A 14,782-nucleotide genomic window follows, 5' to 3' on the forward strand; every position below is an offset into this window, starting at 1 on the left:
TTGAGACTAATTAGGCAGTTTTTTGATGATATCTTCGGAAATACAATGAGTTGGAACTTCTAATTTCAATATGTTTATGAGAAAAATAGGGCCTTTCACTATCAATATATTATATGATCATGATGATTATCATTAATAAAAACACTGTAGACTACCAATATCATGCTGTATAAATGTTGGTAATTCCATTAGGAGTTAGTCACATTTACAAAAAACATTTACATGTTCTTTTTTGCATGAGTGATTGAAAGGGATGATAATTTATGTTATACGTAAGTTTAAAAAGATTTTGATTTTCCAAATATATCAGGTCACCTTCCTTAAACTGTGTGTAGTGGATTCTTTCTTTCTTTTTTATCGCTTTATTTATTTTTTTTCGTTCATTCCTCACGCAGTATTAGTTCAACAGCTTTTGAAACATGACATCCAAGTCTCCGATGCTTTGCTGAAATCCGTCGATGTTGGTTTTGTGGCAACTGTAAAGGTCATTTGTGAATATGCTCAAAACTTACCGGTAAGGCTCCGTTTTGTATATTTATCACCAGCAGTAGCGTAGCCGGGGGCAGGCCCCCCTAACAAAAAATGAAAGAAAAAAGTGCCCCTCTGATAAACAATGATAGAGAAAATCAGGAAGGCAAAGGAAAAGCATTCAGCCAGATCATGGACCAAAATAGTGTAAAATACCAAATTTTTACCCGCTACGCGCGCACATTGTAAAGACAAAGCCCTTTTCATCCTGATAATAGGTAAAAATAGTGTAAAATACCGCACATCATCCCAATAAAGCCATTTTTTGGAAGTTCGAAGACATACTATCTCTATGTATTATATGATGCAGCTTTAACTTTTTTTGTCTGTGCCCCAATGATAATGAAAAAAAAAGTGTCCAACCAATTGTTGAACTTGGTCAGTGTCACCTTATTATCAACGCATTTATATAATCTTATTTTCTAGACGCACGAAAGTCGTATTGCTATATTGGAATGTCACGGTGAGGACCAAGAATTTCATCCGGATGTTACTCCCATCATACTGGCGGCACAGCGTAATGATTTCACATTGGTACAGGTAAAGAACGCTAAAAAGTTCGCTGTTTTCAGAAAATCTTTACTTAATTTTAATAATTTACTTAATAAGTCAATGGCCGTTACCATGGAAACAACTTTAACTTTGAATTATAACTTAGATTAAAGAAGCCTTGTATATCATTAATAGTGTAACACAAAAAAAATGCTAAAAAATATGAAAAATGGACAATTTTTGACCAGAATGGCAAAAAAAAAAAAAAATCAGTAAAACAAACATTGTATGCGCATTCATGAATTTCAAGAGGTCATAGGTCAGGTCATAGACAAATGTGGCAATTAGACTGCTGCCCTCAGTCGTCAATCGTCTGGATTGACGACTGAGAAAACTACATGGAAAAAAAGTGACGGATTTTGCAACAGGATTCCTGTGGCATAGAGCATGCGCAGTTGTGTCCAAATTGACCTTTTGACCGAGTTTGTTGTTTTTAGGGTTCATACCACTAAATCCGCCTGTGAAGCGGTTTCCGGTAAAAGTTTATCACGACTATAGTCCCAACTTTGCATAAAAATTGAAGAAAATCGGTACAATATTAACAATTTTAGTGTTAAAAATCGTGTTTTACTAGATTTTGTGAATGTGATCTCTGAAAATTTGAAAAGAAAATGCAAAAATATCAACTTTCGAAACAGGAATGAAATTCCAACATCGGCCTAATGTTGCAATGCCAACTATCGAAACAGGAATGGCATTCCAACATTGGCCCAGTGTTTCAATGCCAACTATCAAAACAGGAATGGCATTCCAACATTGGCCCAAAGTTGAAATGCCAACTATCGAAACAAGAATTTGCTTGCCCTCCGCTCTAGACCTGCCAAAAAATGCTTGCCCCTCCCTGTTGGCCTGCCAAAATTGCTTGCCCCCCTCTTTGTCTGCCAAAAATCTTGGTCTGAAGGTTAAATACTTAGAAAATTTTGGTCCGAAGGCTAACTTATTTATTCATTGTAAACATTTAAATATTTTCACTTCTAGATCATTGCCAAATTGTGACTTGATGTCAGTTGTGTAAAGGTGAATTAGTCATTGAAAATCCTGCATGCATGCAGCATTTTACCTTTACTGCTTCTGGAAACCCTGTATGCGTGCAGCATTCTAACTTTGTGATCTGGAAATCCTGCATGCATGCAGCAATATGCGTGCTGCATGCAAGATGCGTGCAATTTGCATGCAGTCCTACAGTCCGCACACAAGTGTAGTCTGCACGTAATTTGCGTACAGATTGGTAGTCTGCACGCAGGTTCTGCAAGCAAATTGTGTGCGCGGTGGATATTTGTGTGCGGTGCCTGCATGCACACAGCTGGTTCGCACGCATGAACACGCTACCAACAGGCCTTGCTTGCATGCTGCACACATCTGCACGTGTGCTGCACACTGCCGCACGCGTGCTGCATGCTTCCGCACACATTTTTCATTGCTTGCATTTTCGTAAGGGCATGGATATAAAATATCATATCCACGTGTCATGTATCTCCACACTAAATTATGATATTTCTGCTCCATTTAGTCTCAAAGAAATATAGTTAAAATGTGACATTTTTTTAGTAAAATTGAGAACAATTCGTAAAATAACGTGACGGTTGCCATGGAAACGGAATTGAACTTTCAGATTACAAAATTGCCAACATAACAGAAAAGATTTAACAGACTCTTCTGAACATTTTGATACACAATTTGTTCATTTGAAAACGAATATTTCGTGGGGCTGGCCTAGCGCCTACACTGTAAAAAATATTCAACTCAACACTGAGTAAAAAGGTCACAGCTCAACAGTTGAGTAATAAATTACTCAAGATTGAGCTCATATCGGTCACAACTCAACAAATGAGTAAAAAAAATACTCAATGTTGAGTAACTTTTTACTCAACAGTTGAGTTGTGACCTATAATGAGCTCAATGTTGAGTAATTTTTACTTACTCAACTGTTGAGCTGTGACATTTTACTCAGTGTTGAGTTAAATATTTTTACAGTGTATTTACTTCTGTAAATGACAGCACGTGGCATAGGGCTATTCCAGTTGAAATCCACACTACCCCTGTGGAACATTTTAGAAATATTTTCCACAGGGGGAGTATGTGTCCCAAATGAAATTGCTCAGAGTTAATCATTTTGAAACCTAAATACCTTCGCCTATATCGTCCACAACAGGAGTGAGTATTTCAAATGGAAGTCACCCATATGAATACAAAACCCACCCAAGTCCATACTTTAGCCAAATTGAGTTAAGCATGTGAAATTGTTGCTATACATAGGCCTGTCATATGTATGAAAGAACAACTTAAATTCATCCTCTGTGTCTATTGAGCATGTGAAAAATAGCATGTATGAAAGAACCACCTAAATCCAGGATTTGAGTCTTGTAACACATTGATTGAAATCCAGTATGTATAAAAGTTCACTTGTAACACATTCATTGCTGGAGAGTGACTTTAAAAAAAATGGGTTTGATCAAGGAAGTGTGTAGTCATTATTACATGGCAGTATGCTTATCAACATTATACATACCTGTGTGCTTTATTTTGTATTATCTTACTAGTGGTAATCTCATTCTAACATTATTGTCTTTGTATATGATTCAAAAAACCACCCAAGTCCAGCATTTAAAATGAACCCCACGAAGTCCCTGAAATGCTAATCGTCATACCTAATACAGTTTAACCCACTCATTTGCACGTAAAACTTACCATATTGACCAGGTAAATCTAACTGAAGGAATTAAAATGATACACAGGTTTTTTTCTCAAAATCACTTCCCATGGACTTGGGTGGGTTTTGAATTCATGTATTCAATTGTCTATTCTATTTGAAACTCACACTCCCTCTATGGAAGACTTTAGCTAAATCTTCCACAGGGGTAGTGTGGATTTTAAATGGAATACGGTAGCCCATTTGCTCCTAATTTCTATTGATTATTGAGAAAACCCTGATTTGACATGGAAACCGATTTGTGATGCAATTTTACAATTAATTTAACTATTTATTTATATCTTTAATCAAAAGTTTCTAGCGGAAAAAGCAGCGCAAAATGTATCATTTTATTATCTTCCTACAGATTCTTCTGAATGCTGGTGCAAGTATCCCGGAAAACTTTAAAGATATATCAACGAGGGCAAGTGACAGTCTTCAGAAATCCGTGGGTTTACTTGAAATCTATAAGGGATTGGCTAGTGAAGCTTATGTATCTCAAAAATACCCCGATCCTGTGGATAGGGCATTTGTATTAAGTGACACCCTTCAGAAGCTCAGTAAGGTAGGACTGTTTAATATGGCTCAATCCTATAAAAAAATTAAAAAAATAAAAAAAAACCCGCGTAATCTTTCAAGTTTGAAATACATCTTCAAATGCGAATACATACTCCCCAAAATATGCTTTTTTTAAACTATAAATAAGATGAAAAACGTGCGAGGTCGAAATTGAGTTTTTGGTATTCCATGAACGTATTTTAAATACGTTTAAAAACGCGTTAAAATAGATCTTTTGGTCTTTGTTTGACATTCCTATCTTTTTCAGTTGCTGAGATATTGTTCAAATCATTGATTTCCGGAAATCCTCGTTATTTTTCGGAAAATAAGGGAAAATTTGTGAAAACATTTATAAGTGTCAGTACCAATAAACGCACCTTTTAATGTTTTGTGTGTGGGGTGGGGGGGGGGGGTGTAAGTGTGTGTTGAATTATGTTACATTTTACATTTAATACCGTATAAAAATGAATTTTGATCAAATTGAGCAAAAACCGAAATTCAATGAATTTTCGAAAAATACCAAATAATCGAAAATTTTAGTCATTTTGGCTAAATGTTAAAAGAAATCATAATTAAAAATGGAAATGAGATTTTTGATTAATTCTTTTTGATATGACATATACATTAAGATTATAAACGGACAAGCGGTTTTCTAGAAAGGGGGTCAATCTATTTTCGTGCTAAGTTCACTATTTTATTTAAAGAAAAAGTGTAATTAAAAAATACGAAATTTAAATATTTCATGCGGCCATATCTCGGGCCCTCATGATCCGATTCCCACCAAATTTGGACTGTGGGTGTTTTTCATCATGTTCTACTGAAATATGGTCATGAAAATGCTGAAATGCAAAAAAGAAAATTTCATGACGTCAGACTTCGGTACTCGTGTCATGTCAAGTTCACTATTCTATTTAAAGAAAAGGTGTAATTAAAAAATACGAAATTTAAATATTTAAACTAAACAAATTATTTTGGTTGCTTTGACGATACCTTAAGGAGTCGGTCACCCATCTTTGCACAATATTTTTGTGGGACATGAGAGCATAGACACACTAAATTTCATTCTGAGTACGAGGAATGTCCTTCTGATATCTCATTTTTTTTTTTTAATTCACGATATGATACAAATTTTATGGCAAAATATTAAAATCTAATAATTTTAATATTTTCACATAAAATTTGTATTATATAGCGAATTTCAAGAAAATCAAAATTATTTGATATCAGAAGGACATTCCTCGTATTGAAAATACAGCGTGTCTGATGGGCTCTCAGGTCCCATAAAAATAGGTGAAAACGTCGCTATCCGAGCCTTTATAGGCCCCTAAACCCAGAAGCCAAACTAAAATGGCCATATCAGAAAAAGTGTTTTTCTCAGCATTGTACTTTGTGGACTTGCGGCACGTTTTGCAACACACTCTTCTATTTAATGATCTGCATGCTAGCCATAGGCTTCAACATAAGAACTCCCAAGTTTTGAGATATTTTCTCAAAATATCAAGAGCTATCTCAAAACCACTGAACCAATACTAGGCTTGTTTGTACTCATTTTAATGCATTTTTCATGCCAAATATGGTCATGAAAATTCACATTTCTGAAATTTTTGACTTTTTAAAAAAAAAATTGAAACTTGTCGTCTGCAGTCGACACCCGCGTGAAGAGAGTTAAAAAACATTATCCTGCTTTGCCAATTGAAACTTAAGCCAAATCATAATAATCCTTTAGTCATGTGGAACTAACTGACAATAAAAGTGAAATATTGATTGAAGAGTGAAATAATCTGAAAAGATATAAAAAAAAATTAATTTCACTGGACTTGTGAATATTGCAGTAATTTAAAAGTTTACTTCGAAGTAAGATAGTTTAATGTCTAAATCCAAGGTTTTGTCACTAATAACAGTCCGCGATATATAAATAAGTTAGAAAAGAGAACATGGCATGGCCACCTTAGTTATGGATTGTAATAAAGTATAATTCAATGTGCAAAGTGCTGGTGTGTTCAATCTAAGCTATGTGTTTTTTAAAGATATTTGAATTTGAATAAATAAGATTTTTTTGGTTCAATCAAAGAAAAGTGCAAGCACATCCTTAGACCCAACGTGATTTATACTTTTCAAATTCCAGCAGAGTTTAATTTGAAATCGTATGAAAATACTATAAGCATGATCATGATGATATTATGCGCTAACATTTGTGTGTCTTTATGTATCTTTTTAGACTTAATTTCATTTGTAAAATGCTGAACATTTGTAATTTTATGATAGCTCCAAACAGAACACAACTTGTTATTTATAAAGCACTTTCTACAAATGCCACTCGAATATGAAAGTGACGTACCTGTGCCCACCAGCGTACGAAACTAGGGGTCTATCAGTGTAGAAATTTTCAGAAAAAAGAGTCATTCGGCAATGTCAGAAATGGGGTAATTTTGTATGGGAGCGCCCAAAATTTCACATCATTAACAATCAAAAATAGCTTTTTACCCAATTTTATAGTACAAAATAGACAAAACTCAATTGTTTTTCTAGAATGCGCGCTTCGCGCGCAGAAATTTCAATTTTGAGGACTAATTGTTCAAAAAAGGGGGTCATTTGTAGGCTATTGAAAAATGGATTCATTGGGTGTAGGATTTGCCAAAAATAACGGGGTCTTTTCATGGGCACATGACGTATGTCAATAATATGGGAGTGCCCCCCCGGACCAGGATCCAACACCATAGAAGTGTATCGCACTTTTTTGATGGTACATATCGAACACACCCATTTACATGTGGTGGTGTGACATCATGACCATTTTCAAATATCTAAAATCTAAAATTTACCACCGTTGAAACCTGATAATTTCAGAGTGAAGTCGCATTTAAATCGAGTTACCTGGAACTTGCTGAAACAATGAATCGGCTAGGTACGGATATCATCTCCAGCGCCAGGAGTACAGAAGAGGTTTGTAAAATATGTGCTTGTCACGTGGTTTGTATATAGTGTTAGGTATGGATATCATCTCCAGCGCTAGGAGTACAGAAGAGGTTTGTAAAATATGTGACCAGCTCCAAGAAAACCCGGAACAAGTCGCCAGGCATGTTTTTGTGTTATAGGCCTTTAAAGATGATATTCCCAAAAATAAAATAGAATTTTGGAATTCTTAATTTCATGGTATTTGACCTTGGGAGTGAGTGACCAATGATTTAAATCAATCTTGCTTAATCTCTTGCTTAATTGACTGTTTTACTTCATGCTTCTACAACTTTTGGATACATTTAAAATACCTCTATGATGTCACTTTATCTATTGCTAAAAATTCATCTTCAAGGTTCCCCATGATTTTACCACATTTTTTCTTTGAAATTTTCACATGTAAAAACATGTTTGGATTTTTTGTAAGTACCTGGTAGGATTGTGCATATGACTAGCATTCCACTGGTACTCTTTTGACTTTATCATGGGGTATAGCAGTTCTTGGAATAAACAAAATTTTAAAAAATCGATTTAAATTTTAAAAAATCCGATTTAAATTTTTAAAATCCGATTTAATTTTTTTTAAAATCAACGACCCTGAGGGTAGACTCTTATATCGAAACAATAATTTGTCTCGGTCCGTAAATAAATTCATCAGGTTTGCAGAAATTCAGAATACAAGGTTCGTTTTTCAAAACCAAAAAAATACTGTTTTTTTCACTGACCTGACAGTGTCTTCAGAGTGATCTATGTCCACACACCTCCGGCGGATTTCGGCCTGTAGAGGGCGCACTACTCGCGGAGATGCGGAGATGATTGGGTCATAGATGTGACTTAGAAAATGGGCACCATCGTCTCTGTTCATGACTTGCGGGGATTTCTTCCTTATCCAGATGGATTCCATGATTCTTCTTGATCTCGCGTTACCTTCCTTGCTAAGGATTTTGGACCCTTGCCAATCGATGACGTGGTTTTGTTGTACTGAGTGATCAGCTATGGCAGATTTGCTGAGCTCACTTTCCGACTGTTTTCTGGTCTGACGGGTGTAGTTCTTTTTCAAACCCGTTACTTTGTCCGTTTCTTTCATGTGGTCACTTAATCTCGTGGAAAAACGTCGCCCCGTTTCACCCACATATGACTGATCACAATTTGAACAAGGGATCTCATATACACAGTCTGTTGTAGAGTCTGGATCCCTCTTGTCCTTGGGATGGACGAGCATTTTTCTCAATGTTGAGTTGGGTCTCATTGCTGTGGCGATTCCATGTTTTTGGAAAATCCTATTGGCCTTCTCCGATAATCCGCTTACATAAGGTATAACTACTAGTCCTTTGGATTTCTCGCTATTTTCACTTTTCTTAGATGTTTTCATAGTCTTTTTATTTGCAATCTGTTGTTTCACCTTCTTGAAGGACCAATTTGGATAGCCACAGAGACTAAGTGCTTTCTTGATCTTTTCCTCTTCTTGTTGTTTTCATTCTGTCCATTAAAGTTCGGACAACACCCAGCTTGTGGTGAACTGGGTGATGAGACTCAAAATTCAGATATTGGTCTGTGTGCGAAGCTTTGCGGTAAATGAGCAATTTCACTGAGCCGTCTGACTTTCTGACTATGAGTGTGTCGAGGAATGGTATTTTGCCGTCTCCGCGACCGCGAGTAGTGCGCCGCGAGTCTCCGCATAGACATACCACCTTGTTTGTCTGGGAGTCTCCGCGAGTAGTGCGCCCTCTACAGGCCCAAATCCGCCGGAGGTGTGTGGACATAGATCACTCTGAAGAAGAGTGTCGCCCAAGACACTCGAAACTGTCAGGTCAGTGAAAAAAACAGTAATTTTTGGGTTTTGAAAAACGAACCTTGTATTCTCAATAATTTGTCTCTTTCAGATCTTGACCGTTTTATCTCATCATGATCATGATGCAGACGATACCGAGAATGTGAATATGGGACCGTTTCCAAAGTTGTCTAGAGCGATACAATTTGATCAAAGAAAAGTGAGTATATAATTTTGAGACCTTTAAGGACATTTTTGGTACTAACATGCTGGTAAAAGTCCACTTGAAAGTTTGACGTTATTTTTATTTGCTTACCTTTTTGTTGGTACTTTGGGTCGTCGTAACAAAGCTCTCGGCCAAAAAAGTAAATACTTGTTACAGGGACATTCATCATTTCATTCATAGTTGTGCAAAAACGAGGTGGTTATTGAGCGCGAAAAATAATTATCGGAACCAGCCCTATGTTATCACTTTTCAGAAAGATTGCTGAAAATTCGTTATTTTATCAAAATGCGGCAATTGGTCAGGTCAGGTCTGGAAACCTGCTACTGGAAACCTGTATCCAGTACAACCTGCTCAGGGTCGAGCTGTCGGCAACTGACCGGCTCCCCCACCAGCATGACCAGTTTCCTTTGGATACTGGTGAGGAGGGTGGCTGAACACCCGGTTGAAACGAAATACAAGATTCATCTTAAGGGCGTCGGCTCTGGAGAGCCAACGGCGGCCATTCAGCAAGTCCATTAGTGTAGAAGGACCCGGCCACCCACTGCATTTTGGCCAAGATAGTTTATATGAGAGGTCGTAATCAATGTAAAAACCCGGCATCCAATGGTGGGACTCGCAGGCCAGACAATGCGTCAATGGCTACTGGGGAAGAGGAGCATGTTGATCCGACTAGGCACAGCTGTAATGATACAGAGTGTATAATGTACTGCCGACAATCTTGAGATTGAAAAGGAGTGAAAGGAGCAGCATGAACCTGAGAAAACATCAAGTCATAGGAACATGGAATGTTCAAGGTATGACTGCTGGGAAGCTAGAAATCATTACAAAAAGAATGGAAGAGCAACACATTTGTGTACTGGGCATCTCAGAAACATGGTGGCTCAACCAAGGACGTTTTACTATAGACAACGGATACACAGCGATATATTCAGGCAAAGATGAAGGAAAGCGGGAGTTCGGAGTTGTTTTCATCTTGGACAGGAATACAGCTAGATCCTTCCTGGGCTTCGACCCAATCAGCGACAGAATCGTCTCTCTCAGACTGCATGGTCACCCTTTCAACATCTCAATTGTCCAGGATTATGCACCAACATCCACTGAATCTGATGAAGCGATGGAAAACTTTTATGGTCAGCTCCAAGATGTCCTGGATAAGATTCCAAGCAAAGATATGCTTATCATCTTGGGAGACTGGAATGCAAAAGTTGGCAAGTCTGATATCAAATCAAGGTCGATTGGAAAGTTTGGATTGGGAGAAAGAAACGATCGTGGAGACAGTTTGGAAGAGTTTTGTCAGGCAAACGACCTGATTGTTGGAAACACCTTCTTCCAGCAGCACCCTCGCAGACTGTGGACTTGGAGGAGTCCTGGCGGAAATGTGAAAAATCAGATTGATTATGTTTTGCTTAAAAGAAGATGGCGCTCTTCATTGTTCAGTGTACGAACCAGACCAGGAGCAGACTGCGGCAGTGACCACCAGCTACTTGTCGCACGTATGCTAAGTGCAGCAGAGGAAAACATCGCAAAGAAGAAGAAAAAGAAGCAGCCCTGGATATCTAAGAAGACAATAGAGCTTGCTGATAAGAGACAGGAAGCCAGAAAAAGAGGAGATATGTCAGGATGGAGGAAACAACACAGAGAAGTAACAAAAGAAAGAGACTGGTTTCTTTTGAGCTGTGGTGCTATCGACGAATCCTGAGGATTCCACGGACTGCGAGAAAAACAAATGAGTGGGTTCTTCAAGAGCTTGGAGTTCAGAAGACCTTGCGAGCCGATATCATTTCTAGAAAGTTATCATACTTTGGCCACATCACCAGACATCACTGCCTTCAGAAAACAATAATTGTTCAAGGAATGGTTGAGGGAAAACGCAAGAGAGGCAGACCTGCACCGAGCTGGCTTGACGACACAATTATCACAGGCCTGAGCATCACTGAGGCTACCAGGGCTGCCGCTAACCGCATTCGATGGCATACTCTCATACGAACCACACCTGCATACGTGTATGCAAAATTGGTAGGCCTACAAATACCGAATAGGGTGCAACTTGCTAGACTTAAGTGCAGTCCTCGTTTACGGAGTTTAGGGTTAGGGGTTAAGGGTGGGGTAGGGCAGTCTTCTAATAAGTAGAGTTGCAAATGAAAAGTTTTTGTTGGTCAAAACCAGTTGACGAAACTTACATTTCTTGCTGACAGTTTCGTCAGTGAACCACTGACTTTCTCGAAGCTTGGTGTTGTTGTGATGATCCAACAGCTGATGACTGGCGGGAAGTTATATCACTTTCGGTAGCGATGTTAGTCTTGCTACAAGTTTTCAACAGTGGATCAAACACGTGACTCAGATTCTAGACCCCCTCGTAAAATGGGTGTGGTGCGTACCTTACTTGACAGGAAGGATAGAATAGTAACTGAGGAGGAGGATAAAATAAAAGAAAAAGCGCATATAAGGCAGGCCCTAGCCAAATGTGGCTATCCCAAATGGACAAAAGATAATGGACAAGAGATAAACAGACAGAGTCAAGAAACAAATGGAAGAAAAACAACAAAGAAAGACTAAGAAAAATAAGAGCACTACTTCTGATCAAAAAAGTAAAGGTCTAGTAGTGATCCCCTATGTAGCGGGAGTGTCAGAAAGAATTAGCAGAACACTCAAGAAACATGATATCGCAACGACCATGAGACCACATAGCACGATCCGAAAAATGGTGGTCCACCCAAAAGACAAGCAAGAGCCGGCAAAAAAACCCAATTGTGTTTACGAAATCCCATGCGGTAGCTGCGACCTAACTTATGTTGGTGAAACAAAAAGAAATTTTGGCACGCGCATGGATAAACACAGAAGGGAGGCAGAAAAAAGCGAGTCAACAAAAATACACAAGATCAAAAAGAAAGGAATCCGAGAGCCATTTCAAGAACTCAGCTATTAGTGACCACGTAGCCAGGGCTAATCATATTATCAATTGGGGGGAGGCAAAAATCTTAGAGAGAGAAAGTGATAGGATAGGAAAGCGAGATGGATAAAAGAATCAATTCAGATCAGGAGAAGGGGGCGAGGAGTTATGAACAGAGACGAGGGGGTCTACAATCTGAGTCACGTGTTTGATCCACTGTTGGAGACTAACATCGCTACCGGAAGTGATATAACTTCCCGTCAGTCATCAGCTGTTGGACCATCACAACAACACCAAGCTTCGAGAAAGTCGTGGTTCACTGACGAAACTGTCAGCAAGAAATGTAAGTTTCTTCAACTGGTTTTGACAAACAAACAAAAAACTTTTCATTTGTTAATTACCAAACCTGGTGAACCTGTTCCAAGATGTTGCACCCTATTCGGCAATCTCTTCGAACAATAAAATAGCAATTCGGTAGTCTTGTGTCACCTGTTCAGTGATTCTTCCTGTTTGAGTGATCGCTCCCATTTACTAAGCCTAGCGGATGAAGCACTACTGATAGGCTCTGCAAAAGCAGAGAAGATGTAAAAGAAGGAGATAGATCCAGCTATCCTCAAACAAAATATGTGTGTTGCCGCTCATTCAAAAGCAATCACGCTATTTAGGTTTAACAATAAAATACAACAAAAGGGTTCGAACCCATGACGGGTGTGATACACAAGTTGCTGCATACTGGTTTTAGGGAAAGGTCAGTGTCTGTATACCATCAATACCATGCATACCATGCATGCAGATCCTAACATCCAGTTATTTCAAATAAAATATGACCGAAGTTCCATGGCAAATAATAATTTTGCACGCTTGGTTACGCTTTCAACCTCTACGATTTATGATACAGACTATTTTCAATTATCAAACTATCTTTATTAGGTTTGCAGGAAATGACAGGAAAATACATTAAAACAATAAAATATAGATGATCAAAAATCATCCCGTTTCTAACAAAATCCTAAAACACTCTCCTAAATAATTAATATATATTCCAAAATGGGCGGATTTTTTTGGAATCCTTACAAAACTACATTTCTTTCTTATAGTATCCACGTGCGGTATCCCTGCAGAGCAACATCAGGTACTTAACACACACGTGTCATACTTTCAAGGAATTATCTATAGAAACATTGGATATGGTTTCAATTCTGGAGTGAAAATTAATCAACCGTAGTCGGCAAGGCACATCACATCAAAGGCTACTTTCAAGTAGATGTGTAGCTACTTGAGAATAAAGGACTATGAATAGGTGCGACAGGATAACCTACGGGATTATCGCAAGGATATAATTCCGTTCTTCCTCCTTCTTTTTCAACTTTCCTGGCAAAAGTAAGAATATTCCACACTACCTATGTCAGGCGGCATACTACACGCGACACGTGACGTTCGAGGATGGCGAAAATACAAGGCTGACAGCCCCATTCAAAATACACGGTTAGCAGTTATAAATTGAAAAACAACATACTTACAGTGTGGTACATTGTCGTACCCCAACGGTTTTAGAGTAAGATAATTTTGCTTTGACACCACATAACAAATTTAGAATTGTTTGTGAAGATATCATGATTATGTGTTAATCCAATGGCGACGTCAAAAATGACGATATCGCTTCCACCACCGCCTGACCTGTGTGACCATTCTACATTCAACGTGTGCTAGGGTATGATGAAGGCATTCAAGCCGAACATACACACGCACTTGCCAAAGATCACAATGCATGGAGAATCCTGTGGTTGCCTACTCCGCAGCCGAAGAATGGTGCCGATGTATAGCCCGAGACTATAGTATAGACGAATCCAAATCCACGCATTACACCTGACTAGCAGCCTTTAGTTGGGTAGCCGTCGGCTACTATGCACCCAAAATGTGAAATGATTCGGCCTTGGCGGAAATTTTAAACTGCATTTCATCACCCGTTTCACACCTTCCGCGAAAACACATGTAGACAAAAGAATGATTAAAGTTTACAACACAATATGCCTATAGTTCCCTTCGGCAAAACACACAGCTTCTACATGGTCTATTCGCTGTTGAAGTGACATAATAATCGGATTAACTACACCATATCAAACGCTACAAATGGATGTACTTGCGAACAAAAGGACTATGTATGAATAGATGCGACGGGATTACCTGCGGAATTATCTCTATTGTTTATATTATTCTATTAACCCTCCTCGTCCTTGCATTTTCTCTAGGTGTTAGGCGGCTTTTTATTTGTACAATGGGGCGCTCAAAACACCAGGTTGGTGCTAGCGGCTACCCAAAGATGGCCGACCAAATCCTGACCATGGTGTGGCTCGTTGGATTCGTCTATACCTGAGAGTATAGTATACCTGAGACTAAAGGTACAGAAATGTAGCATGGCACATAGAACCCAGAAAGACAACATCATCCAAAGCTGTGAGGACTGGCAAGTAGTGTGGGAGGAAGACAATCGCCCAGCTATGTTCCCTCCAGAGATAGTGACAACATCGAAAAGGCCAGACATAACTGTCTACTCACCATCAGACAAGCAAGGCATCATAATTGAACTCACAGTACCTGCTGAGGAGAACTTAG

At 38.5% G+C, this 14,782-nt stretch overlaps 1 protein-coding gene across 1 annotated transcript in view; it reads left to right on the plus strand.

Annotated features, from left to right (window-relative positions):
• The window catches only part of LOC140164934 (short transient receptor potential channel 7-like), a 107,411-nt gene that overhangs the window by 71,535 nt on the left and 21,094 nt on the right, over positions 1-14,782 (plus strand). Inside the window, exons 3-7 of the mRNA XM_072188332.1 lie at positions 396-514; positions 955-1,068; positions 4,137-4,334; positions 7,175-7,270; positions 9,166-9,273. Coding sequence (XP_072044433.1) covers positions 396-514; positions 955-1,068; positions 4,137-4,334; positions 7,175-7,270; positions 9,166-9,273 — 635 coding nt within the window. The remainder of the gene's footprint in view (positions 1-395; positions 515-954; positions 1,069-4,136; positions 4,335-7,174; positions 7,271-9,165; positions 9,274-14,782) is intronic.

Source organism: Amphiura filiformis, chromosome 11 (assembly GCF_039555335.1).
Source record: "Amphiura filiformis chromosome 11, Afil_fr2py, whole genome shotgun sequence".
In the NCBI taxonomy this organism is placed as follows: Eukaryota; Metazoa; Echinodermata; class Ophiuroidea; order Amphilepidida; family Amphiuridae; genus Amphiura; species Amphiura filiformis.